Source organism: Coregonus lavaretus (genome assembly GCF_964263955.1).
Source record: "Coregonus lavaretus genome assembly, chromosome: 11".
NCBI lineage: Eukaryota > Metazoa > Chordata > Actinopteri > Salmoniformes > Salmonidae > Coregonus > Coregonus lavaretus.
In genome coordinates, this window is record NC_139998.1 from 9,314,096 (window position 1) to 9,340,506 (window position 26,411).

Here is a 26,411-nt window from a genome sequence, read left to right on the forward strand (position 1 = left end):
AAAAGACCTTCGTTAACTTGTTCTTTTTTTCACCAATAAAGACAACATCAATGTGTACTTTTGTCATGGATTTAGACATTGCTATTGTACATTAACTGTTTATAATATTGCATTTATTTGTTGTATTGAGGAATGTATTGTTTGTTCTTTTTTTTTACGACTTATTCTGAATGGTAATTCAACAATTTCTTTAAAATAATAGTTTCTGTTAATTTATGTACATTTGCAATTTAAAAAAAAAAAATCGATAGACTTAAAAATTTTTGTTTTAAAGGAACTTTGTATATACATGGAGGGAGGGAGCACTATTTTAACAACATTGCTGTATAAGAACTGAAAAGCTAGGCTACTGGCAATATTTTTTGTATTATTATTTTTTATTTATTTTTGTTACAGTGTATATATAGTATAGGCTACAGTAGGCTACAAAATAAATGTTCCAGTGACACTCACTCACTCACCCAATGATGAAGAAGAAGCATAGGCTACTCACCAGTGATGGCCGATGTGCTCCTGCCAATATCTCAAGATAAACTACTTTGAAAAACAGTGCTGTTTGCTCAGAATCGCTCAAAAGCTGTAGAGAATTTTTTTTGTTAGCTTTCTACAGACAGATTAGTGTTCTCTTTTCAGCAGTATGTATTTGTTTTCCAAATGGTAGGCCTAAGTTGTTCTTGTGATTGTATTTTGAAATTTGTGAAAGGCAAACTGACCGCAACCAACCATAGAAATATAATCCATAGATGACTGTTCCCATTCAAGTCAGGACAGGCAGCCATTGCTAGTGTACCCATGAGTTTAACAGTCAAAGTGCCAGGGTTAGAGGTTCCAAAATCCTTCTATGATTACATCTATGGCCACAACAAACGGCATCCTCAGTTTTACGATGGGACAGCCTCTAACTGAAGTGCGCTATGACAGAGTTCTGACTTGGGACAGCATTCAACATTTTCTCAAACTAGTGTAAGTCACTCACCAAAAGGTCACGGACGTCCTGCTATTCAGTGGCTCTAACCCACTTTGGATAGTGATTCAGTTGAGCGGCTTCCTATGGATCCATTTGGAATTAACTTTCTGAAAGCGCGTTTGAAAAACAGGTAATTTGAAAGCTTTTTTTCTCACCTGTTGCTTTTCAGAACTGTAGAATACTGTCTGTATGAGACACATTTATCATGTTAAGGGAACTATTGCTCCTCTACCGAATGCTAAACATTCCTTTTTTTATGTACATGTTTTACGCATACCACAAAGACCACCAATGGCTGTTCGGCAAATCTGTTCTCATTTCCAAATGTATTCATGCAAGAGAAGACGGCATAGGCTGTTTTAACGTTTCATCCAGACTCTCTGATGTAACTGTTCTGCATTGGGTATGGTCTTCTGCTCAGTGCAGGTAAATGGTGGCAAACAAATTCAATTCCAGAAGGTTTTGTAAGCAGATGCAATGGCAGCTTTATGTTGTTAGTGGACTGTTTGTGTGTGTGTGCATGTGTTTATGATTGTGATGGGTAATAGGAAAGCCTGGCTGTCAATATATCTAAGTCAGATCAACTCTGAAACACTGCAGATGATCAGACTCATGTCACTCATTCATACAAATCAGGCCTGGCATTACAGAATATTATGTGTAGTGACATTTGAGGGGGTAATAAAATAATAACACATGTGTTACAGACCATGTATAATGCCTACACCACCACTTTGTAAACCCTAGCATAGGTTTGTTTTAACCCTCAAGGCCATGTCACATTAGCAATTATTAGGGTTCATATAACATTGTGCATTGAAGCATCCCCACCGGGCACATACATCAATTCAACATCTATTCCACATTGGTTCAACGTAATTCCATTGAAATCATGTGGAAACAACGTTGATTCAACTAGTGTGTGCCCTGTGGGCATCTGAGAATATGTTCACAAATGTCACCACAAGGTAGTCCAACATGGAATTCGTATATGATTATCTCATACATTATAATTATATGCTAAAAAATATTCCTGGGAAGATATCACTGTAGATCTTGGTATGTAGTCTTAGGCTAGACAGAAAGACATATGAGATCGGATCAAATAAGTGTTGACATGCTCTTGACTACTCTGTAATTAAACCTAGATAGTTTTTCATAAAGTGTGTCTACCTGAGAGACTGTAGTGAGAGAGAGCATTTTTGGTTCAAGTTTAGAAGGGTCCTGTCATCAACACTTGTATAATTTGCTTGAGCAATTTCCTTAAGTGGCTTGGTTACCTTTTTGATGTTTCATGGCCCCAGGTGGCCTAGACCACTATACTTTTAAAGGTATAAAAAAACTATATTTGTTATTTAGCCACAAGCGATGTAAATAATTGTTTGTTACTGTAAGATTCCTGAATGTATTTAAAGCGTTTGTTGTGGTTGATCTAAATAGATGTTTGCTAAGATTGCTTAACGCAAGCATTTGTTGTGGTTTATCTAAATGGTCCATCTTTAATGAACTGTTGTATACAGGTCATGCTCTAGTATACAACCAGGATGCAGGGAAGATGTCTGTTGTTGGCAAAGCTCCTATCTACTCCAGTATATATTTACAAAAAATACTAAGAGCTGAATGAACTTTGTTATGGCTGACATACCCTATACGTGAAACTATGAATTGATGTCAGTCGAAGTGAAGAAAAGTGTGTTTTACACATTTCTTTAGGCATTCATTGAAAACCTGCTATTTGTGTCAGTGGCACCAGTCTGAGACTACAGTAGTGTATTTTCATTGCACACAGAGCTGAAGAGTGAAGTGTTTATCTGTCTAGTCCAACTGTGTTTGATAACTTCAAATTGTACCCTCTGAAAATTCTTATTTAAACTGGCCAAAATAACCATCAATTCCTTTAACCCTATCAGTCCCGAGACCCCAGCCAAAATTGTATTTTCATTTATCTGACTTTCATTTGTCTGCATGTCCAGCTCTTATATTTAGCCTCACAATGAAGTGGTTTACCATTTTATTTTCAGGACAACTAAGGCTACAAGTAGAACACAAAACAATTTGACATAAACAGTTGCATTCATGAGTTTTATTGACAAATGCCAATAAAATAAGGTCCGCCAATGCAAAAACCTGATAAAAATGAATTTATATGAATGCTGTAAGTACAGAAATGGTTTGCTCACTGGGAGATGAATATCCAACTAGTCAGTGACATCTGTGTGGAGTTTGTGACAACAACTATGTGAGCTTATTACGTATTATAGACACTGGGATTTCCTATTATCTTGTATGTAGAAAAACCCCTTACCGTTATAACAACTCTTGTGATGCTTGTAAGCATCATAGAGCAAAACATGATACATGCATGTGAGAGTCTCATCTTTTCATAGATAGCTTTTCAACCCCTAAGGTTGATGTCTGCACCCCCGCGGAAATCTAATTAGCATAATAAACAAATCCCCATAAACATCTGTCAGTTTAAGCTAGCAATATCAGATTTTTTTCATTGGATGTGTCTCAATCCACCACATCCGCCTATGTCACACTTCCGAATCTGCAGTGAAAGGTGAAAGGTGACAGAGCTTTTTTGCTCTAGGATGCCCTCAGGCCTCACAAGACTGAAGGTCCTGGTACCAGTTGAAAAAATTTATGAAAGTATATATGGAGATTGTTTAGTGCCAAAAATAAAGGGGTAAATACATGTAAAAAAATAAATAATCCTGACCTTTCTTATATCTCTCAGATATACGACAGACACTTCAGAACAAACGTCCTTTTGATTTTTGGGGGGGGACTATCGGTTGTTCCATTTAGTGAATTTGTTATTCAATGCATTTGTATGGGCTAATAGCAGTAAGGGCAACACATTTGTTTTTCATCAAATAAATATTTAGTTTTTTATTTTTTATCAAGGGGTCTTAAAATACAAAATCAAATAGCTAAATGGTCCTTGGTATGACCTTCTTAAAACAATTCCATATACCTTACTAGAACTCTTCTCCAGTGCAGCATCGGCCGGGGGGAGGAAAGTGGAAGGGCGTAGAGTATTTTGTATTTTCTACCAGATGCCTATCTGACTGGGAGTCATCTTTAGAGATCAACAAACCCAGATAGAGAAGTGATGTTATTTCCTTCCAAATCCCTCATACTCGATAAGAGCCTGGAACTGCAAGCCTCTCCAAAACTGCAAGTCTCTCCCATAGGGCTCTGGTCAAAAGTAGTGCACTATATAGGGGATATGGTGCCATTTGGGACATACTCTTAGGGTGCTATTTGGGAAGCAGCAGACCTAGTCTCCTCCAGGTTCGTCCTATGATAGCAGCCCTCCACGTGATAGAGAAAGCAGCTAGCTGCCTGTGGGACATGACTTTACACAAACAGGATTAACCCCACTTACTGTACACCATCCACTCCCATTTTGTATTGGCTTTTCTTTTATTGAATGGGTTTAGATTACAAATGGAAAATAAATATGTTCAGGTTCCATTTTTAGAAGGATTTCGATGTGAAACTATCTCACTGGTTCATTCACTCTACTACAACACAATAGAGGACTTCTACACAATACATGGCAAAAGCAGTAGCAGTGGTTGTCTTTGAATCTATCCATTCAACATTTTGATTACATCACGAATGTTCAAGACTGAAACTCCATATTCAATAAGCTTTCCTGTCTTACACCAGCCTCTTTTACTCTTCAGCACTTTGGTTGTGGATGTTAAGCAACACCCAAACCAATGCGATTATACGGGTCATTCTACAGATTCGGTGACATTTCAGTATTGTCAGTGTCCCAAGATGTACTAGTGTTATAACTTGTCAGAACATTGATCAAACTACACTTAAATTACAACATTTCAAAGTTTTACATGTTTTTAATATGGAGTAGAGAATATGATTTTAAACAGAGATGAATTTCAATACTTATATGTTTGCTTTTCTTAGGAGTATTAAGAATTTCGCCTGTCCCTATTGACCATCATGCAAATGGCGTGACTCATTTTGAGTACACAGTGTTAAATAATAATGCTTTTTTTTTGTTAAATTAATTGTATATGCCCCCTTATTATGCATAATCCATTTTCTCAGCATAAGACATTTTATTTTCTGAGAAATTCAGGCTTTTACCCATTTTTACATTTACATTTTAGTCATTTAGCAGACGCTCTTATCCAGAGCGACTTACAGTTAGTGAGTGCATACATTATTATTATTATTATTTTTTTTTTTCATACTGGCCCCCCGTGGGAATCGAACCCACAACCCTGGCGTTGCAAACGCCATGCTCTACCAACTGAGCTACATCCCTGCCGGCCATTCCCTCCCCTACCCTGGACGACGCTGGGCCAATTGTGCGCCGCCCCATGGGTCTCCCGGTCGTGGCCGGCTACGACAGAGCCTGGATTCGAACCAGGATCTCTAGTGGCACAGCTAGCACTGCGATGCAGTGCCTTAGACCACTGCGCCCCTGTCCTTGTATTTCTTTCAACCCCGTAACGCAACAATACCCCCACTCACAATTAAATAATGGTTTGATCCTGTGGACATCATTTATGAGGAAGTGACATCATACAAGTCTTCAGAGAAGCCTGGTGTGACAAGTGGTAAGCTGCTCTCTCACTTTTTATAAATATTTCATGTTTTTTAAGCACATATGGGCTTTGTCAATCTCAGGTATTCAACTCTGTTGGGGGGGGGGGGAATTCATAGTTAAGATTTTACCAAGAATTGTTTTTATAGCTATGAAGTATAACAATGTCTTTTGTTGAATAAGGCCATGTGGCACACTGCTAGCTGCTAGCATCCCGAATTAGCAACAGATTAGCACAAAATCTTCAACCCTGTCACATTCAACCCCATCACATTTTTCAATGTTACGGGGTTGAATGGCTGTTACAGGGTTGAATAGCTGTTAAATCTTAGCAATATTTTTAATGTATATTGCTTAATACCAATCATATTTTCTTGTTGAATGTTTGTTGTTTACGGTTTTACAGTATCAACTAAAAGTACGAGGAATTTTTGAAAATAATAACTTAAAAAAAGTGACAATTATTTTGTTCTCTCTCCTATATACATTGACATATTTAGGAGTATTATCTGCAAGTTCCTGTTCATTTTACTACATAGTGATTAAAAGGATACAGTAATTAGTTTTGGAGAGTAAACTGGTCATTGACTTGACCTTGACCTACAATTTCAGATTCAACAATGGCAAAAACAGCAGCAGAAAGGCAAAGATTTGCCAGTAGTTCCATCCACAATGCGGATCCACCAAGTTGTTTGTGTGGCTGCAAGGCAAATTGCCTACCGTGATGTAAGCTGTATGTGCACAGTCCACAACAAGAAACTGGAATGCCAGTGTTTCAATACACAACATTTCACATTTACCCCTAAAGTTACATCAGTCGTGTCACAGAGGGAGGTTGATTGGGCAAATCCAGACATATGCGGGAAATGGTGCGTGGCCAAATATGATGACGATTTCTATCCCGGAATAATTCTAGCCACAGATGAATCCCATGTGCAGGTCAAATGCATGTGCTGTGCTGGACCAAATAGGTACTTCTGGCCACTTCTTGATGATATCCTGTGGTATCCATTTGAGGACATCTTGGAACACATTGATCCCCCTAAACCGGTGACTTCTAGGCACATGGAAATACAGAAGGAAGTGTGGGCTAGGCTCTCTCAGTAAAAATGGTGAACAAACTGTAGGCTTACCTATAGGTTATTAATGTTAAGATGTTTGCTTAATGTTCAAACATTCAAACAACACAGACATTCTGTCACGATCGTCTAATGAGGGAGACCAAAGCGCAGCGCGTTGAGCGAACATGACTTTATTAAATTAAAGTACTCACTACAAAAACAACAAACAATGACGAATCGTGAAGTCCTCAGTTACAATGACTGACAAGGAACAAAAACCCACAACACTAAGGTGAACACTGACAGTTTAAATATGGCTCCCAATCAGAGATAACGAGCCGACAGCTGACACTCGTTACCACTGATTGGGAGTCACACGACCAAACAAGGAAACACAACCAAATACAACACAACCAATACCAAACACAACCAAATGAACACACCCTGGCTCAAAATACACAGTCCCGGAGCCAGAGCGTGACAGTACCCCCCCCTAAAGGCGCGGACTCCGACCGCGCCTACACCCCAAATAGGGAAGGGCTGGGTGGGTATTGCTCCTCGGAGGCGGCTCCGGCTCCGGGCTTGACCACCACCCTACTACAATCCCCCCGTAGTGCCCCCAGTCCGATCTGACCCAGTTAGCTGGATCAGGACTGCCGACGCGCACCCCTGGCTTGGCGCGTGAGGCAGGAATGGACCGGACCTGGCAGACGATACGCACCCTTTGCATGGTGCGTGGAGCCGGAACAGGCCTCACCAGGCTGAAGACTCGCATCCCTGGCTTGGTGCGAGTAGCAGGAACGGGCTGAATCCGGCTGACGACTCGCACCCTTGGCTTGGTGCGAGTAGCAGGAATGGGCTGAATCCGGCTGACGACTCGTACCCTTGACTTGGTGCGAGTAGCAGGAACGGGCTGGACCAGGCTGGCGACTCGCACCCCTGGTTTGGTGCGAGTGGCAGGAACAGGCCGGACAGGGCTGACGAAACGCACCATAGACTTGGTGCGGAGAGCAGGCACGGGTCTGACAGGGCTGGCGACGCGCACCACAGACTTGGCGCGGAGAGCAGGAACGGGCCGGACAGGGCTGACGACGCACACCACTGGCTTGGTGCGGGGAGCTTGGATGGGCCGGACTGTACTGGGGACACACACCACTGGCCCTACACCGGGATCTGGAACGGGCCGGACCGGACTGGCAACACACGCCAGTACCTCTCGCCGTGCCTCTACTTCCTCCATCCCCTCTTCGACCAGTGGCCCCCGTAACCCGACGGCCTCCTCCGGCAACCCACTGGACCGCTCTATCGCGGCCTCCTGCTGGTCCGACGTCGTGAGCCCCCCCCTAAAAATTTTCTGGGGTTCTCTCCTCTTCGTGGACCAGGCCTCCATCGTTCTCGCCAGACTATCACCCCACTGCTCCAAAGTCCAACCTTTCTCCTCTTCTCTTGGCTTGGCCCAGTCGAGACTCCTACTCAACTGCTCCCAAGTCCTTCCTCTCTCTTCTTCATGCTGCTTGATCTGGTTAAGGTGGGTTTTTCTGTCACGATCGTCTAATGAGGGAGACCAAAGCGCAGCGCGTTGAGCGAACATGACTTTATTAAATTAAAGTACTCACTACAAAAACAACAAACAATGACGAAACACAACCAAATGAACACACCCTGGCTCAAAATACACAGTCCCGGAGCCAGAGCGTGACACATTCCTGCCATTACTCTGGATATTTCTATGAAATCAATGAAATGTTGTAACTGTTGTTAGTTTATTAATGTGTTTTAATCTGTCTAGATTTCATCTTGATTGTTTAAACTTTAAAAGCTATGTTGACAGTAGTTTAAAATGTTAAAAAATGGCAACATGTGACCTATATAGGTTATCAATGTTAAGATGTTTGCTCAATGTTCAAACAGACTCCTGCCATTATCAGATGGATATTTTTATGAAATCAATGAAATGTTGTTACTGTTATTAGTTCATTAATGTGTTTTACTCTGTCTAGCTTTCATCTAGATTGTTTAGATTTTAAAAGCTATGTTGACAGTAGGTTTAAAAATGTTTAAAATGTTTAAAAAATGGCAACATGTTAGTGATCTCAAAAGATAAAACATATGACACGTGATGCTTTTCACTCAACCCTGTTACATGATTTTCAACCCTGTTGCGGTGCATTCATCCCTGTTACGAGATTATTTTTTTACATTTTTGTATTAAATACACAAAATATAACATCAATAGTGTTTTTATTGTGTGTATTAAATCAGGGTAAATAAGGCTATTTCAATTTTGTCAGGAATTACGCAGCATTCTTGCACATTTCTTGCGAAAATGTGGAGTTAGATTAGAAATTTCTTCATCGTAAACTGGAAAGGATGGTGCTGGTCAGTTTTTCTTGATTTTCTCTTTAATTACAATATGCCATTATTTACAAGGGACATCTAAACTGTGAGATTATGCCAGAAGCTGATCTCAAGCTTATTGGAAAAATGAATAGTTGAATAACAAAATGACTGTGACGGGGTTGAATTAAATTGGGACTTGTTTGAGAAAATAATACAGAATAATAACTTAATACTCTACATTGAGATGGGAAAAGGTATTTTCTATCAAGTACACACATTACTTTGTCACATCAAATAAAAAAAGCTTAAGATTTTAATGTTCATTGTTTCATCCTCCTCAATCACAAAAGGCACCGAATCTGTAGAATGACCCATACACTTGTCTTGATAAAAACAGCTCAACAAATGTTTACTTACATACAATCAGAGACATATGTGAGTGTGTGTGTGTGTGTGTGTGTGTGTGTGTGTGTGTGTGTGTGTGTGTGTGCGTGCCTGCACACATACACACACAATATAAATGTAGCCATGTTTCCCTGCTTCCCTTCCTTGATAGCGTCACTCAGTTAACACGTTGCGACAAAAAGGAGAACTGATCATTTTGTCTTACTTGTTGGGACTTGTTTAATCTTCAAACCAAAAGCATGTGATTCTTCAGCATACATTTGCAAAGGGTGGTTTTTAAATTGATGACATTGTTGGTATTGTATTAAATGTCTTAGAGAACAAAAAGCTCTCTAGCAATTTGATTATGGTATGAACTATGAATGCTGTGGTCTTCCAACATAGACTACAGAAACACACAAACTGTATCACCTGGTAGTTTAATGGAATAGGGTTAGTCCTTCACCACAGGCCTTTATGTACTTACAACATCTAGCCTCTCAGTTCACTCAGAGGTCAAGTGTGCTTGCTCAGGTTTCTGCAGATCACTCAAGCACCTCCTAATTCAGCAAGGTGTGATCCAAAACATTCTGTATTGCACACTGCTCAGCATTATTAGAAAATAATTAAAGAACGATACAGATGTATTTGGCATCAGAAATGACATTAAGACATATAACCTACATGTACAGTGCCTTCAGAAAGTATTCACACCCCTTGACTTTTTTCACATTTTGTTGTGTTACTGCCTGAATTTAAAATTGATTAAATGTATATTTGTTATCACTAGCCTACAGACAATACCCCATAATGTCAAAGTGGAGTTACACTACCAGTCAAATGTTTGGACACACCTACTCATTCAAGGGTTTTTCTTTATTTGTACTATTTTTTACATTGTAGCATAGTAGTGAAGACATCAAAACTATGGAATAACACATATGGAATAATGAAGTAGCCAAAAAAGTGTTAAACAAATCAAAATATATTTTATATTTGAGATTCTTCAAATAGCCACCCTTTGCATTGATGACAGCTTTGCACACTCTTGGCATTCTCTCAACCAGCTTCAGAGGTAGTCACCTGGAATGCATTTCAATTAACAGGTGTGCCTTCTTAAATGTTAATTTGTGGAATTTATTTCCTTCTTAATGCGTTTGAGCCAATCAGTTTTGTTGTGACAAGGTAGGGGGGGGGGGGGGGGGGGGGGGGGGGTATACAGAAGATAGCCCTATTTGGTAAAAGACCAAGTCCATATTATGGCAAGAACAGCTCAAATAGGCAAAGAGAAACAACAGTCCATCATTACCTTAAGACATGAAGGTCAGTCAGTACGGAACATTTCAAGAACTTTGAAAGTTTCTTCAAGTGCATTTTCAAAAACCATCAACTGCTATGATGAAACTGGCTCTCATGAGGACCGCCACAGGAATGGAAGACCCAGAGTTACACTACCGTTCAAAAGTTTGGGGTCACTTAGAAATTGACTTGTTTTTGAAAGAAAAGCATTTTTTTTGTCCATTAAAATAACATCAAATTGATCAGAAATACAGTGTAGACATTGTTAATGTTGTAAATGGCTATTGTGACTCCGGGATGCTGACCTTCTAGCAGAGTAGCAAAGAAAAAGCTATATCTCAGACTGTTAGAAAGACGTTAGAAAGCTAGCTAGCTAAGTAATTCGGTTAGCAAGGACACAATCAGATAGCAAACTAGCCAACTTAACAGCATTTACCATTATTTAGCTAGCTAGCAACGGCTAAGTTAATGTTTCTAGCTAGCTAGCTAAAGTTAGCAAGCCATCTAACATTAGCAAGCTAGCCAAGTAACGTTAACGCATTATTGTTCTCATTGACGTTAAAGTTACACAAGTAAAACTACTCACAAATGAAGGAAAGCGGTAACGTTACCTACTTGAGCAAACAAACGTAGTCCGATCTGGTGCATGAACAGCTGAGAAACTAAAAACGAGAAATGTTTTAAAACATGTTAGTTTAAAAAAAAAAAAAATATATATATATATATATATACAGTGGGGAGAACAAGTATTTGATACACTGCCGATTTTGCAGGTTTTCCTACTTACAAAGCATGTAGAGGTCTGACATTTTTTATCATAGGTACACTTCAACTGTGAGAGACAAAATCTAAAAGAAAAATCCAGAAAAACACATTGTATGATTTTTAAGTAATTAATTTGGATTTTATTGCATGACATAAGTATTTGATCACCTACCAACCAGTAAGAATTTCGGCTCTCACAGACCTGTTAGTTTTTCTTTAAGAAGCCCTCCTGTTCTCCACTCATTACCTGTATTAACTGCACCTGTTTGAACTCGTTACCTGTATAAAAGACACCTGTCCACACACTCAATCAAACAGACTCCAGCCTCTCCACAATGGCCAAGACCAGAGAGCTGTGTAAGGACATCAGGGATAAAATTGTTGACCTGCACAAGGCTGGGATGGGCTACAGGACAATAGGCAAGCAGCTTGGTGAGAAGGCAACAACTGTTGGCGCAATTATTAGAAAATGGAAGAAGTTCAAGATGACGGTCAATCACCCTCGGTCTGGGGCTCCATGCAAGATCTCACCTCGTGGGGCATCAATGATCATGAGGAAGGTGAGGGATCAGCCCAGAACTACATGGCAGGACCTGGTCAATGACCTGAAGAGAGCTGGGACCACAGTCTCAAAGAAAACCATTAGTAACACACTATGCCGTCATGGCTTTTTGGTCTAAACTCCACTCGCCGTGTTTGGAGGAAGAAGAAGGATGAGTACAACCCCAAGAACACCATCCCAACCGTGAAGCATGGAGGTGGAAACATCATTCTTTGGGGATGCTTTTCTGCAAAGGGGACAGGACGACTGCACCGTATTGAGGGGAGGATGGATGGGGCCATGTATCGCAAGATCTTGGCCATCAACCTCCTTCCCTCAGTAAGAGCATTGAAGATGGGTCGTGGCTGGGTCTTCCAGCATGACAACGACCCGAAACACACAGCCAGGGCAACTAAGGAGTGGCTCCGTAAGAAGCATCTCAAGGTCCTGGAGTGGCCTAGCCAGTCTCCAGACCTGAACCCAATAGAAAATCTTTGGAGGGAGCTGAAAGTCCGTATTGCCCAGCGACAGCCCCGAAATCTGAAGGATCTGGAGAAGGTCTGTATGGAGGAGTGGGCCAAAATCCCTGCTGCAGTGTGTGCAAACCTGGTCAAGACCTACAGGAAACGTATGATCTCTGTAATTGCAAACAAAGGCTTCTGTACCAAATATTAAGTTCTGCTTTGCTGATGTATCAAATACTTATGTCATGCAATAATATTCAAATTAATTACTTAAAAATCATACAATGTGATTTTCTGGATTTTTGTTTTAGATTCCGTCTCTCACAGTTGAAGTGTACCTATGATAAGAATTACAGACCTCTACATGCTTTGTAAGTAGGAAAACCTGCAAAATCGGCAGTGTATCAAATACTTGTTCTCCCCACTGTATACTAGCAAGGTCTATTGTCCCATGAATGATCCACTGGCACTCTTGTCTATCCATGCATGATTCAAAATCCAGGCTAGCGAATTGGTGCTCCATTAATCTATATCGACTGAATGGGTGCCACTTTGTTCGGTATTTCAAAACGTTCGGTGGTGATAAATACAAACAATTAAACAGTTATTTAGTTCCAAAAGCCTGTGGAATTTGTTTTCCAAAAAGCTACTGGCTACTATTAAGTATTATACAACGGGTGGGTCTAATCCTGAATGCTGATTGGTTAAAACCGCATTCCAGCCGGTGTCTATTCCACAAGTTACCACCAGCTAAATCTATGACGTTAAAATGCCTATTTCCTCCGTTCCATCTGACTGTGCAATCCACTGTCTCATCAGCCCAGCCAAGCAATCTATTAACTTGATTTTCACTATAAAAAGCATCTAGACATTATCTCACATTTCTTTTAGACTAATATTTCGTTTTCAACAGTGGAGATTTGTATAAACCTTGCTGTCTGTCTCTCGGACATGTGCAACATTGTTTCAATATTCAAATTCGATCTCCAGCTGTCCCATAGTAATAAACATGTCGGGAGTCGGGACGAGACAGACCGGCAGCGTTTCTCAGCCAGTCAAAATCATGAATCAGCTGGCACAATTTCTATGGATATATTCAAAGAAATGTCAATTGAAAAAAGGTCAAACGAAACAAAGTGCAGCTAGTTTGCAGTGTTTCCAGCTTCAGTTTGAAGTGATTGTGTTAGCTGTGTTGTTGGCTAGTGCCTCTGAACAACAGTGTCCTGATGAGTGAGCAAATATTCTATACCAGGCGAAATCGCGTCTCATTAGCTCATTGTTATGGATGTATCCAAATAAATGTCACTAGAAAACAGCTTATTCTGGCTGCACTTTTTGACGTGACTGTAAGTTAGTCAGCCAGTATGGCAATGGAACATTTAGAACGGATGACTGGGTCGCGTCCATAGATACAGAACAAAAAGACTAAGCGATCTGGATCGCGTCTCTAGCAACTGAACCGATAGAACGAACGACCAGCCTGCTTGGGTAGCAACCCTAGATTTGTGTCAGGACTATATCTTGTGGAAGGATGAAATAGTATGAATAAATTCATCAAAATAACTTTTTTAATGAAAATATGTCAATCATTATTTGAATATGTTGGTAACTCATTGTATACATTTGATAATGCCCTCGAAGCCGTTGTTTGGAGGATATATTGGCCCTAACAACACCTGTGCCAATATATCCTCCAAACACTGGCTTCTCGGGCATTATCACTTAATTAAAGACAGGTTTGAAAACTCGATGGAGGATGGTAACAAAGATAACTTCCGGTTGAGGCTTTTCGGCTTCTTTTGTGGGGTTTAGGAGGTGCCACCACCTACTATGCGTAGTATGAACACTTTAATTCAACTGGATGAGGCAGAGTGGCATGTATTGGTAGAAAGTAACCATTTGTATTGCTTCAAATATATAGTATATTAAATCAATGGCAAAAATGTAGGCTATTGTTGGGCATAATCAATATATTATTAATCTACTTAAACTGTAAATTATTAGGTGGATCACTTTTTTTTGTGTCATCCTTAATTATTGTAAATGCATTATGTCCACGTGTGGTTCTATTGTGTTTTTGAATTGGCAGATAAATCTAATCTAATTAAAATCACAACAAATGGTAAGGTATTTATAGAAACAACAAAAACAGCTTGCATTCTCTGGCTGGCTGTGGTTAGCTAGAAGGTGGAAGGCCGAATTTGAGATTAGGGAGTGAATGTTATTTATACTAAGTGTTACATGGAGAGAATCAGACCACTCTGAAATGAAAATGGATGGCCCCTACCTTCAGCAAAATATATTTTACCTAAACCCTCCCTGAACGCTTGAAAAAATAACAAGTGACCAAAAATAATAATTAAAACAAAGTGGATAGCAGAGAACATGTCTGCTGTTTACTCTCACTTCTTGGACAATCCAGAGCCTTAGATATGCAGTTTTAGAAACATTTTTTTTGTCCTGTAAGCATTACATGGTAATGCAGGCATTTTGATAGCGCACAGGGCTGCAGGCCAGAAGGTTGTGGGTTCACAGACCACCGTGGACAAGAGTAGGGGTGGAAAGATCTTCTTTATAGTAAAAATATTGCATGAAGCTATCATCGTATTTGCAGGTCAGAGAAAAAATTCTACGTCATTTTACATATCATCATAATATTTTTTAATACCACACAAATTACCAAAATTACAGGCTAAGAATGGACAGAGAGATAGGGCTATGTGTTCATCTCATCATATTTCTCCAATGCCAAATCAGTGTGTCTTGTTTGCAACAAAAAGGTCCCTGTTTGCAAATGTAAAGGACATCAAGCTGCTTGCTTAGCGAGTACCACTTCCTCCAGCTTCGGCCCATACCTGGCGCAAACTCGGGACCTCTGCCTTGCTAGCACACGTGAACGCCTTCCTGAAGCATCTTACCAGTCGGCGCCACGCGAAAAGCTAGCTATTCGCTGGGGCAAGTGGGGACACTTCAGGCTAAGGAATACATTTCACAAATCACCATGTGCTACACCAAATAATACAATCTGAGACGTCATTAGGAATCTGAGCATGGTACTTTCAAAAGTTAGACCTACCTTTCCACCCCAGACAGAGTAGGCCTACCGACGCAGAAGAATGAATGCTTTATCTGCTGGCTACTCTTCTTCTGTGGCTTAACCCAACGAGAGAAGGTCACAAGTGTTTCCCATATGCATCGGAGTAACTTCTTTCCTGGGTATTTTACAGCTGTTTCCTAGTGGACCAAAGCGCTGTTATAGATCACTTTATATAATCTGATCCTTTTATTTTCTTCATAATCTTAAGCTAACAAGGAGCAAGTCTGTGCTTTTTGTAATTTTCTTTAATAAAAGATAGGCCTATAGCATACTCTCTCATACCCCCTCAAAGCATGGTGGTGGCAGCATCATGCTGTGGGGATGTTTTTCATCGGCAGGAACTGGGAAACTGGTCAGAATTGAAGGAATGATGGATGGCGCTAAATACAAGGAAATTCTTGAGGGAAACCTGTTTCAGTCTTCCAGAGATGTGAAACTGGGACGGAGGTTCACCTTCCAGCAGGACAATGACCCTAAGCATACTGCTAAAGCAACACTTGAGTGGTTTAAGGGGAAACATTTAAATGTCTTGGAATGGCCAAGTCAAAGCCCAGACCTCCATCCTATTGAGAATCTGTGGTATGACTTAAATATTGCTGTACACCAGCGGAACCCATCCAACTTGAAGGAGCTGGAGCAGTTTTGCCTTGAAGAATGTGCAAAAATCCAAGTGTTTACACCATCCCAGCAGCTATCTTAGAAATATAACTTTGCTCTGTGCTTCTCTGAACATGTACTTCGTAGCCTGTAGCCTATAGGCTATGGATAATTTGTAAACAGCCTATAGGCACACTTGATATTGCACTCCCAGCGGAGAATCATAGATGATGGGCGGCACCGGGCACACACCAATATATAGCCTAATAAGCAATTCATTCTAAAAGACTTAGAAATACAGTACCAGTCAAAAGTTTGGACACACCTACTCATTCAAGGGTTTTTCTTTATTTTTACTATTTTCTACAATGTAGAATAATAGTGAAGATATCAAAACTATGAAATAACACATATGGAATGATGTAGTAACCTAAAAAGTGTTAAACAAATCAAAATATATTTTAGATTTTAGATTCTTCAAGGTAGCCACCCTTTTGCCTTGATGCCAGCCTTGCACACTCTTGGCATTCTCTCAACCAGCTTCATGAGTGTCACACCCTGGCTCTGGGACTCTATTTGTTGAGCCAGGGTGTGTTCATTCTATGTGTTCTGTTTCTATGTTGGGTGTTTCTAGTTCGTCATTTTCTATGTTTGACTGAGTGACTCCCAATCAGAGGCAACGAGTGTCAGCTGTGTGCTGGTTGTCTCTGATTGGGAGCCATATTTAACTGTCTGTGTTTCACTTTGTGTTTGTGGGTTTTTGTTCCTTGTCGGTCTTTGTCACCGTGGACTTCACGAGTCGTTTATTGTTTTGTGTAGTGTGCTTATTATCACTGACGGTAATAAAGTCAATCATGTTCGCTCAACACGCTGCGTATTGGTCTACTTCGCTTCAAGACGATCGTGACAGAAAAACCCACCATACTAGGACCAAGCAGCGTGTCCAGGAGCAGGCAGACTGGACATGGGAGGATCGCCGGCCATGGAGTGAGACTGACGAGAGGCAACCCCAAAAATTTTTTAGGGGGGGGCACACGGCATGGACGACGGGGCTGACGGAGGCAAAGGAGGGGCGGATTCTGGAGGCCACCAGGTTACGGATACACCGCCCTGTACGTCCTGTGCGGATGCCTCACACAGAGTGTGTGAGGGTAGACATTCAGCCAGGACGGGTTGTGGCCGCTCTTCACTCCAGGGCTCCTATCTGTCTCCACAGCCCGGTTCGGCCTGTCCCTGCTCCACGCACCAAGCCTACGGTGTGCGTCGCCAGCCCAGTCCGGCCAGTCCCTGCTCCACACACCAAGCCTACGGTGTGCGTCGCCAGCCCGGTCCGGCCTGTCCCTGCTCCACGCACCAAGCCTATGGTGTGCGTCGCCAGCCCGGTCCGGCCAGTCCCTGCTCCACGCACCAAGCCTACGGTGTGCGTCGCCAGCCCAGCCCGGCCTGTCCCTGCTCCACGCACCAAGCCTACGGTGTGCGTCGCCAGCCCAGCCCGGCCTGTCCCTGCTCCACGCACCAAGCCTACGGGGTGCGTCGCCAGCCCAGTCCGGCCTGTTCCTGCCACTCGCACCAAGCCTACGGTGCGCGTCGCCAGCCCGGCCCGGCCTGTTCCTGCCACTCGCACCAAGCCAGGGGTGCGAGTCGCCAGCCCAGCCCGGCCTGTTCCTGCCACTCGCACCAAGCCAGGGGTGCGAGTCGTCAGCCTGGTCCAGAACGTTCCTGCTACTCGCACCAAGCCAGGGGTGCGAGTCGTCAGCCTGGTCCAGCCCGTTCCTGCTACTCGCACCAAGCCAGGGGTGCGAGTCGTCAGCCCGGGTAAGCCCGTTCCGGCTCCACGCACCAAGCCAGGGGTGCGCATCGTCAGCCCGGTCCGGCCCGTTGCTGCTCCACGCACCAAGCCAGGGGTGCGAGTCGTCAGCCCGGTCCGGTCCGTTCCGGCCTCACGCACCAAGCCAGGGGTGCGCGTCGTCAGTCCGGCACAACCCGTGCCTGGGTCATCGGTGCCAAATCAGGTACCGCTCAACTGCTCCACAACGGAGCTGAAGCTAGCCGTTCCTGCTACGTTCAGGTCAGCTCCTGCCAGCGGGGCCAGACCGGACCAGGGGCGCTATGGGGGGATTATTGGAGGGTGGTGGGCAAGGCCGGAGCCAGAACCGCCGCCGAGGAGGTATGCCCACCCAGCCCTCCCCTGTTTTGCTCGTATTTAGGCGCGGTCGCAGTCCGCGCCTTTAGGGGGGGGTACTGTCACACCCTGGCTCTGGGACTCTATTTGTTGAGCCAGGGTGTGTTCATTCTATGTGTTCTGTTTCTATGTTGGGTGTTTCTAGTTCGTCATTTTCTATGTTTGACTGAGTGACTCCCAATCAGAGGCAACGAGTGTCAGCTGTGTGCTGGTTGTCTCTGATTGGGAGCCATATTTAACTGTCTGTGTTTCACTTTGTGTTTGTGGGTTTTTGTTCCTTGTCGGTCTTTGTCACCGTGGACTTCACGAGTCGTTTATTGTTTTGTGTAGTGTGCTTATTATCACTGACGGTAATAAAGTCAATCATGTTCGCTCAACACGCTGCGTATTGGTCTACTTCGCTTCAAGACGATCGTGACAATGAGGAATGCTTTTCCAACAGTTTTGAAGGAGTTCCCACATATGCTGAGCACTTGTTGCCTGCTTTTCCTTCACTCTGCGGTCCAACTCATCCCAAAGCATCTCAATTGGGTTGAGGTCGGGTGATTGAGATCATCTGATGCAGCACTCCATCCCTCTCCTTGGTCAAATAGCCCTTACACAGCCTAGAGGTGTGTTTTGGGTCATTGTCCTGTTGAAAAACAAATGATAGTCCGACAAAGCGCAAACCAGATGGGGTGGCGTATCGCTGCAGAATGCTGTGGTAGCCATGCTGGTTAAATATGCCTTGAATTCTAAATAAATCACAGACAGTGTCACCAGCAAAGCACCCCCACACCATCACACCTCCTCCTCCATGCTTCATGGTGGGAACCACGCATGCGGAGATCATCCATTCACCTACTCTGCGTCTCACAAAGACACAGCGGTTGGAACCACAAATCTCAAATTTGGTCTCATCAGACCAAAGGACAGATTTCCACCGGTCTAATGTTCTTTGCTCATGTTTCTTGGCCCAAGCAAGTCTCTTCTTATTATTGCTGTCCTTTAGTAGTGGTTTCTTTGCAGCAATTCGACCATGAAGGCCTGATCCACACAGTCTCCTCTGAACAGTTGATGTTGAGATGTGTCTGTTACTTGAACTCTGTGAAGCATTTATTTGGGCTGCAATCTGAGGTGCAGTTAACTCGAATGAATTCATCCTCTGCAGCAGAGGTAACTCTGGGTCTTCCTTTCCTCTGGCGGTCCTCATGAGATCCAGTTTCATCATAGTGCTTGATGGTTTTTGTGACTGCACTTGAAGAAACTTTAAAGTTATTGAAATATTCCGTATTGACTGACCTTAATGTCTTAAAGTAATGATGGACTGTCGTTTCTTTTTGCTTATTTGAGCTGTTCTTGCCATAATATGGACTTGTTTTTTTACCAATTAGGGCTATCTTCTGTATACCACCCCTACCTTGTCACAACACAAGTGATTGGCTCAAACGCATTAATAAGGAAAGAAATTCCACTAATTAACTTTTAATAAGGCACACCTGTTAATTGAAATGCATTCCAGGTGACTACCTCATGAAGCTGGTTGAGAGAATGTCAAGAGTGTGCAAAACTGTCATCAAGGCAAAGGGTGGCTACTTTGAAGAATCTCAAATAGAAAATATATTTTGAATTGTTTAACACTTTCTTTGGTTACTACATGATTCCATATGTGTTATTTCATAATTTTGATGTCTTCACTATTATTATTAAACCCTGGAATGAGTAGGTGTGTCCACATTCTTTACTGGTACTGTATTTCAATTTAATCAATTACAAATTACATGGACTAGATTTTTTAAAATTACCAAACCCTCCCCTTGACTGAAATGTAAAAAGCATGACCCTCCCCCATTTTCCTCAATGTAACTATTCTATGAATTTCGATCCATCACAACACAAACAAATTTAATGGGGTAAAATGTTGCTTTTTTAAAAAGAATCAGTTCCATCCCATTATTTACTGTGCGATCCAATTTGAGCTGTTAGAGAAGATGGGTGAAAACAAACTTGTTCTCCCGTCAGCGGCTCTGATGGAACAGACAGTCCATTTCTGTCATACATTTTATTGTTTATCAATGTTGTGACTTATAACACAACGTGCCATTGGAACACAGGACTGATAGTTGCTGATAATGGGCCTCTGTACGCCTATGTAGATATTCCATTAAAAATCAGCAGTTTCCAGCTACAATAGCCATTTACAACATTAACATTGTCTACACTGTATTTCTGATCAATTTGATGTTGTTTTATTGGACAAAAAAATTGTTTTTCTTTCGAAAACAAAGACATTTCTAAGTGACCCCAAACTTTTAAACGGTAGTGTATGTTCCTGCCCTGAACCATAAGATATTCCCCAGCTATGAATATCAAGTGGCACACCAGTTGACAGCCCTCATGAATTTATTGCATTTGATTAAATCAACACAATGGTCCATGCAGTATTTATATTTGTCCAGGCAGGGAGTTGGCTGGCTCAAGAGGAGAGGAGGAGACGACCTGTTCCCAGTGGCTGCTGTTTTGGCACTGCCCTACTGTTGTGTTATCACCAGTTAATGGGAAATATGGTTATTCTCAGAGAGAGAGCGAGAGAGAGAGAGAGAGAGAGAGAGAGAGAGAGAGAGAGAGAGAGAGAGAGAGAGAGAGAGAGAGAGAGAGAGAGAGAGAGAGAGAGAGAGAGAGAGAGAGAGAGATGGAGATCAAGTCGTACTGTTCTACTCATTGAGACAGAGAATGTTTTGACACAGGTCTCTGGTTCTCTCACAACCTCTTACAGGAGTGGGTATACAGCTCATGTTCCATATTTACACAGCTATAGTTATGGAATTCATGTTTTCCTTCACCCCGTCCATACAGCAGCATTGGCAGGATGTTGCTGGTGTTCCACTGATTGTGGTCCTGCAACATGGTGTTTCCCTTCCCCTCCGCCTTCCTAGTTTTCTGGCTTTCTGGCTTCCTGCACAGCTGAGGGTTTAGGTCAGCTGGCCCACCATACAAACACTAATTATGTGCATGTATGTATGCATGCATGTGTCTTCACATCCCAGGTAGCACATAATGTTCTGAGAACCATGTTTCTTGGAGCTTGTTGAGAGTTTGGTTGTCCTATGGTTATACAACCTTCCCACAACATTCTGGGAATTGTGCAGGATTCCCAGCAAGCACATAACGTTCTGAGAAGCATATGTTTCTGAGGTGGGATTTTCAGTACTTCAGCATAACGTTTCCTACATGTTTCCTCATGGTTCTATTTAAAGTGATGTTCTCAAATTGTTCAGAGGACGTTAAGAAACAACATTCTTCTGTGGGAATTTCAGTACTTCAACAGAACGTTTTCTGCAGCTTTCCTCATGGTTCTATTTTAAGTCATGTTCTCAGAACATTAAGAAAACTTTCTATAAAAAAACAAGAAAACATTAGTAACGATCAAACAACGTTCTAAGAATATTATTTAAAAACAGATACATTCCATTTTCAGCATCAACAAAACTCTCTCTATCCTATATCTTGTTAAGTGTGTTCAGGTGTTTTGGCCACGCCCACTAATTGGCCACACCTGATCTTAACAAGTGCTTGTTTCCTTTGAAATGGGGTCTGTTTAAATAGACTAAAATGAACAGCTTCATATGAGTAAAAAAATACATGGCATACTAGCTCCATCCTGGTGGCGCAGTGGAGAAATTCCATGGATAGAGAACAGAAGATCATAGGTTCAAATCGCACTGACGCTGTGCCACAATAAAACATGAATGTGTTTTCATGATTAAGGCCTTAGCAAATTAATTTCCATGTGTCTTATCTGTGCTTGGAGTTCAAAACAGTTAACCTAAGCTTGCAGTGTTATTAAAAGTCTTATTGAAACATGTTCTCAGAACGTTAGTTAATTATCTTCAAATAATCTATCATTTCCGTTCTCAGAACGTTAATAAAACCTCCCAGGAAAACTTTCAGGGAACAATAGTAAAACGTTCTCAGAACCTCACTGAAACCTAAAAATGAACGTTCCCAGAACAGGCGAAATGTTCACTTCTGTTCTCAGAACGTTTAAAAAAGTTATGGCTTCGTTCCCAGCACCAATGGGAAACCAAAAACGTACATTCCCACAACTTCCAAGGAACCAAATGTGCTAACTGGGATGTGTCTATGTGACTTGTCTGTGTTTTCAAAATGTATTTATCTGTTAATTTGGGGTATAAGGCTGCTTTGTCAAATCTGCAAATAAGTGACTTAATTTTGTTACATGCACAATTTTTATTATGACTGATGTTGTCATTTTGTTAAAGTAGTTACACCACTGATAAGACTTTGACACCTCCATTGGTGTGTACAGGACTATATCCATCATACTCCTCACTGACACAGGAGAATACATTCTTTACATTTCAAGAGACTGAAGAGTGTCTCCAACTTCTCATGTTACTGAGTGCTCTTTGGGCTTCCAAGGGATTAGGTGGAGGAATGGTTAGGTCAAAGTCGTCATGGTCATTGAATGCTAGAGGCGTGTCGAAGAAGATTGTTTGCCCTCTCTCTGCATAGCTCAGGTATTTGCTTTTCCCCATTAGTCTTCAAGGGTCTCCATAACCATTAACCAGCCTGTTGCATTGTTGCAAACTTATCACATTCCTCAGGCCTCGTTCTAGATAAAGTTTACACAATGCTCCGCCTTTTTACGTCAAGTGGAAACCTTAACACTACATGGTGGTATCACACTGTAAATCTATAAAACTATTTTTGAATGAGGTTGTTTGTTATATTGTTTGTTATATTTCTGACTGACTGTAGATATGTGCATCAGATGCATGTCAGAGTCTGTGTAGTTCAGAACAGGTGACTGTACGCTATGTCATCCAGGGGCCACTCTGAAGCTTTGATTGTGCTTGGTAGACGGATGATTGACAATGCCTCAAGAGCCTGCCTGAAGAGATTGATGTTGGCCCAACCTGGCTTTTGTGGTCAGAGAAGGTTATCTCTCCGCAGACAGAACAGATATTGACTCTAACAGTCAGAGTTGGAGTCAGTACCAGATACCAAGACTAGGACCAGGCTCTCACCATGTCATACCCAAAACCATGTCATACCCCAAATCATGAGTGTGGTATGATCTATGATCTCATGAAATGAAAGAATGAAAGTTATTGTACATACAAATGATAACAATAAGGATACATAGGTACTAGAATGTTGCAGTATCTGGCCTTTGGATATATGATGCAGTTATAGGACTTACAGGACTTATATTAAATATATTTTTGAAGACATCTGATGTTAACATTACCTGGTATTAAGACATTACAAAGATTACTGCTTCGTGGCTTCCTTGTACGTACTACAACAAAATTGCTATGTCATGAAATGCTATCTGGTCGATTATTGCTTAATTTTGTAGGAATCTGTTCTGTGATGTTCTGCGACATTCTGCATCCTTTGATCTGAACTGGATGGATGTTAGGTGGCTCTAGTTCATGGTGCATGGATCATGGCTCTGGCTTTTGCCCATTATGGAAAAGAGACATAGCAATGAAACATTGAGTTAAATAGGGGATATAATCAAAAGCCTATTTTGGAGGATATTTTTTATCAGGTTTTACGGTCCAGACGAAAACATAATGAGGGCTTTGGAGTTAAATAGCTCAGAACAAAATTATAAAGTGATCATGTCTGATGAGTAAGACGATGAGTAACTATTTAATAGAATCAGAATCGGAGTGCTGAGCAAATTGAGTGACTACGTGTTCTGCTCATTGACTGCCTTAATGGAAGACCACCAACCATAGGATATGTTTTTTTCTAAAGCTATTTAAGATAATCAAATGACACATCTACAAAAAAACGTAAGCGTTTAGTGTACCTCCGATTACGACTATGTAGCAGCAGTATTTTAGATGGAAATGTATTTTGGGGGGAATTACATAAAATGTAATGTTTCCTGAAAGTTAGATTGGTTACCCTGCATTTAGAAAGGGCTGATTTATATACAGATGTAGTTCTTACTGCATAAAATACTAGGTTTATCCATAATTGCACACCATAACATTTTGCGTTACATTACATGCTGTTCAAGGGTTATTTCAATTATACCCATTGATGTCTGACAAATATATAATTTAGTAAAACTGTGTTACCATATCATAACCCTGTTGACTATTCAAACATTTACCAACTTCTTCCATTTTGTATTCATCTCTTTCCTAGGGCGAAAGACAACGACGACAAAGAAACTGTGCCAGGAAAAGAGATCCAGGTGTCTGTGTGTGATGAGGAGAAGGTGGTGTGTGGTGTGACCAAACACACGACATGTGCTGACATAGTCCAAGCCTTACTGGAAGACCACAAGATCACCCCCGAGAGCAAGAGGCTCCTGCACGGCGACCCCAAATACTTCTGCCTGCTAGAGCGTTGGAAAGGCTTTGAGAGGGCTCTGCCTCCCTTAACCCGCATCCTCAGGCTATGGAATGCCTGTGGAGACCAGAGACTGTTAATCCAGTTCACCCTGGTCAAGGCCAGCGATTTTGTCCCCCAATCAGGAGCCAAGGGGGCCAAATCCCTCAAGGGGGCCAAGGGGACTAAGAGATGGGAGCAGGGCCCGGCCCAGTACTCCCAGTTGATACCGATGGAGAGGCAGAAACGTATGGTGAAGAAGGCCTTCAGGAAGCTGGAGAAGATCCATAAGGAGAAGAGGGTAATGGAATTTTCTCCGGGCAGTGAAGAGATCGACAGGATGGTTCATCTCCTTATACAACAGGACCACACCATCCGGCAGCAGACCCAGAAGATGCGAGAGCTGGACAGTGAGATGGAGTGCTTACACATGGAGCTGAAGGTGGGTCAGGGGCAGGACACAGAGCTTCTCCATGAGGGCTCTCCCTCACTCTCCCCGGTCTCCTTCCCCCACAACCAGAGCATGGACAGCAAGCCGGGGGTCTCCGAGGAGGAGCTGCTGCAGGAGTGCCTGTACAACAGTGACGGGGTGGCCCAGTTGGAGATGCAGGTGCAGAGGCATCAGGAGCTTATTGCCCAGCTGTCCCAGGACTTCGATGCAGAGCTGACGAGGGCCATGTTAGCATTACCGGAGGTCCCCAAAGAGGATACTCAGTTACAGGGGGCAATGGCAGAGTCTGGGGTCACTTCCGACCCATACCTGTCCTGGGAATCGGCAGAACTAGAGAGACTGCATGCCGAACTGAGGCTTAGCCTTTGCACCGGCGCGTCCCTTCACACCCAAACGGCCGATCTGCAGAAGGCGCTAAAGCACTATGACACAACACTTGCCTCCAAGGACCAGGAGTGCTGGCAGCTGGCCTCCCAGCTGAGCACATTGCAGGTTGGGGAAAGTGCACAGGAAATGCCAAGGCTTGGGACTATGAAAGGCCAGGCCCGGTACATTGCTCCACCGGCAGTTAGATTCAAACACAACCTGTCCCCTACAGATGTTACAGACACAGACTCTGACACAGGGATCAGCTCCACACACAGTCAGGACTCTCTGTCTCCCTGCCTGGACATGATCCTGCCACCGTTGGACACAGCTGTCTAAGACGTAGAACTGCCTCTCTGGATTAACCCCAGAAGTTCAATAAACGATTATTGGCGGCACAGCATAATCATAATGGTCTGACTGCACAGAGGTGGCGGGGCAGAAGGGTCTCCATGGGGGACCGGTGTGTGTGTGTGTGTGTGTGTGTTGGGGAGAAGGGGGGTATCTGAGCTCCATCAACCAGGAATAGACATAGGCACTCCATCACTCTCCTTCTCGGTAAAATAGCCCTTACACCCAGTTTCATCATGGCGCTTGATGGGTTTTGCGACTGCACTTGAAGAAACTTTCAAAGTTTTGACACTTTCCATATTGACTGACCTTCAAGTCTTAAAGTAATGATGGACTGTCATTTCTCTTTGCTTATTTGAGCTGTTCTTGCCATAATATGGACTTGGTCTTTTACCAAATAGGGCTATCTTCTGTATACCCCCTCTACCTTGTCACAACACAACTGATTGGCTCAAACGCATTAAGAAGGAAATAAATTCCACAAATTAACTTTTAAGAAGGCACACCTGTTAATTGAAATGCATTCTAGGTGACTACCTAATGAAGCTGGTTGAGAGAATGCCAAGAGTGTGCAAAGCTGTCATCAAGGCACATATTTTGA

The 26,411-nt window shown here is 42.3% G+C and overlaps 1 protein-coding gene across 1 annotated transcript; it reads left to right on the top strand.

Moving 5' to 3' along the window:
- Nucleotides 1-1,050: 1,050 nt before the first annotated feature.
- LOC311136807 (ras association domain-containing protein 9-like) lies at nt 1,051-25,798 on the top strand (the record flags this gene model as incomplete). The annotated part of the gene is made up of 2 exons (XM_084171089.1): nt 1,051-1,097; nt 24,457-25,798. The coding sequence occupies 2 exons, from the start codon at nt 1,051-1,053 to the stop codon at nt 25,796-25,798; spliced, it is 1,389 nt and encodes a 462-aa protein (XP_084027215.1).
- Nucleotides 25,799-26,411: the final 613 nt, after the last annotated feature.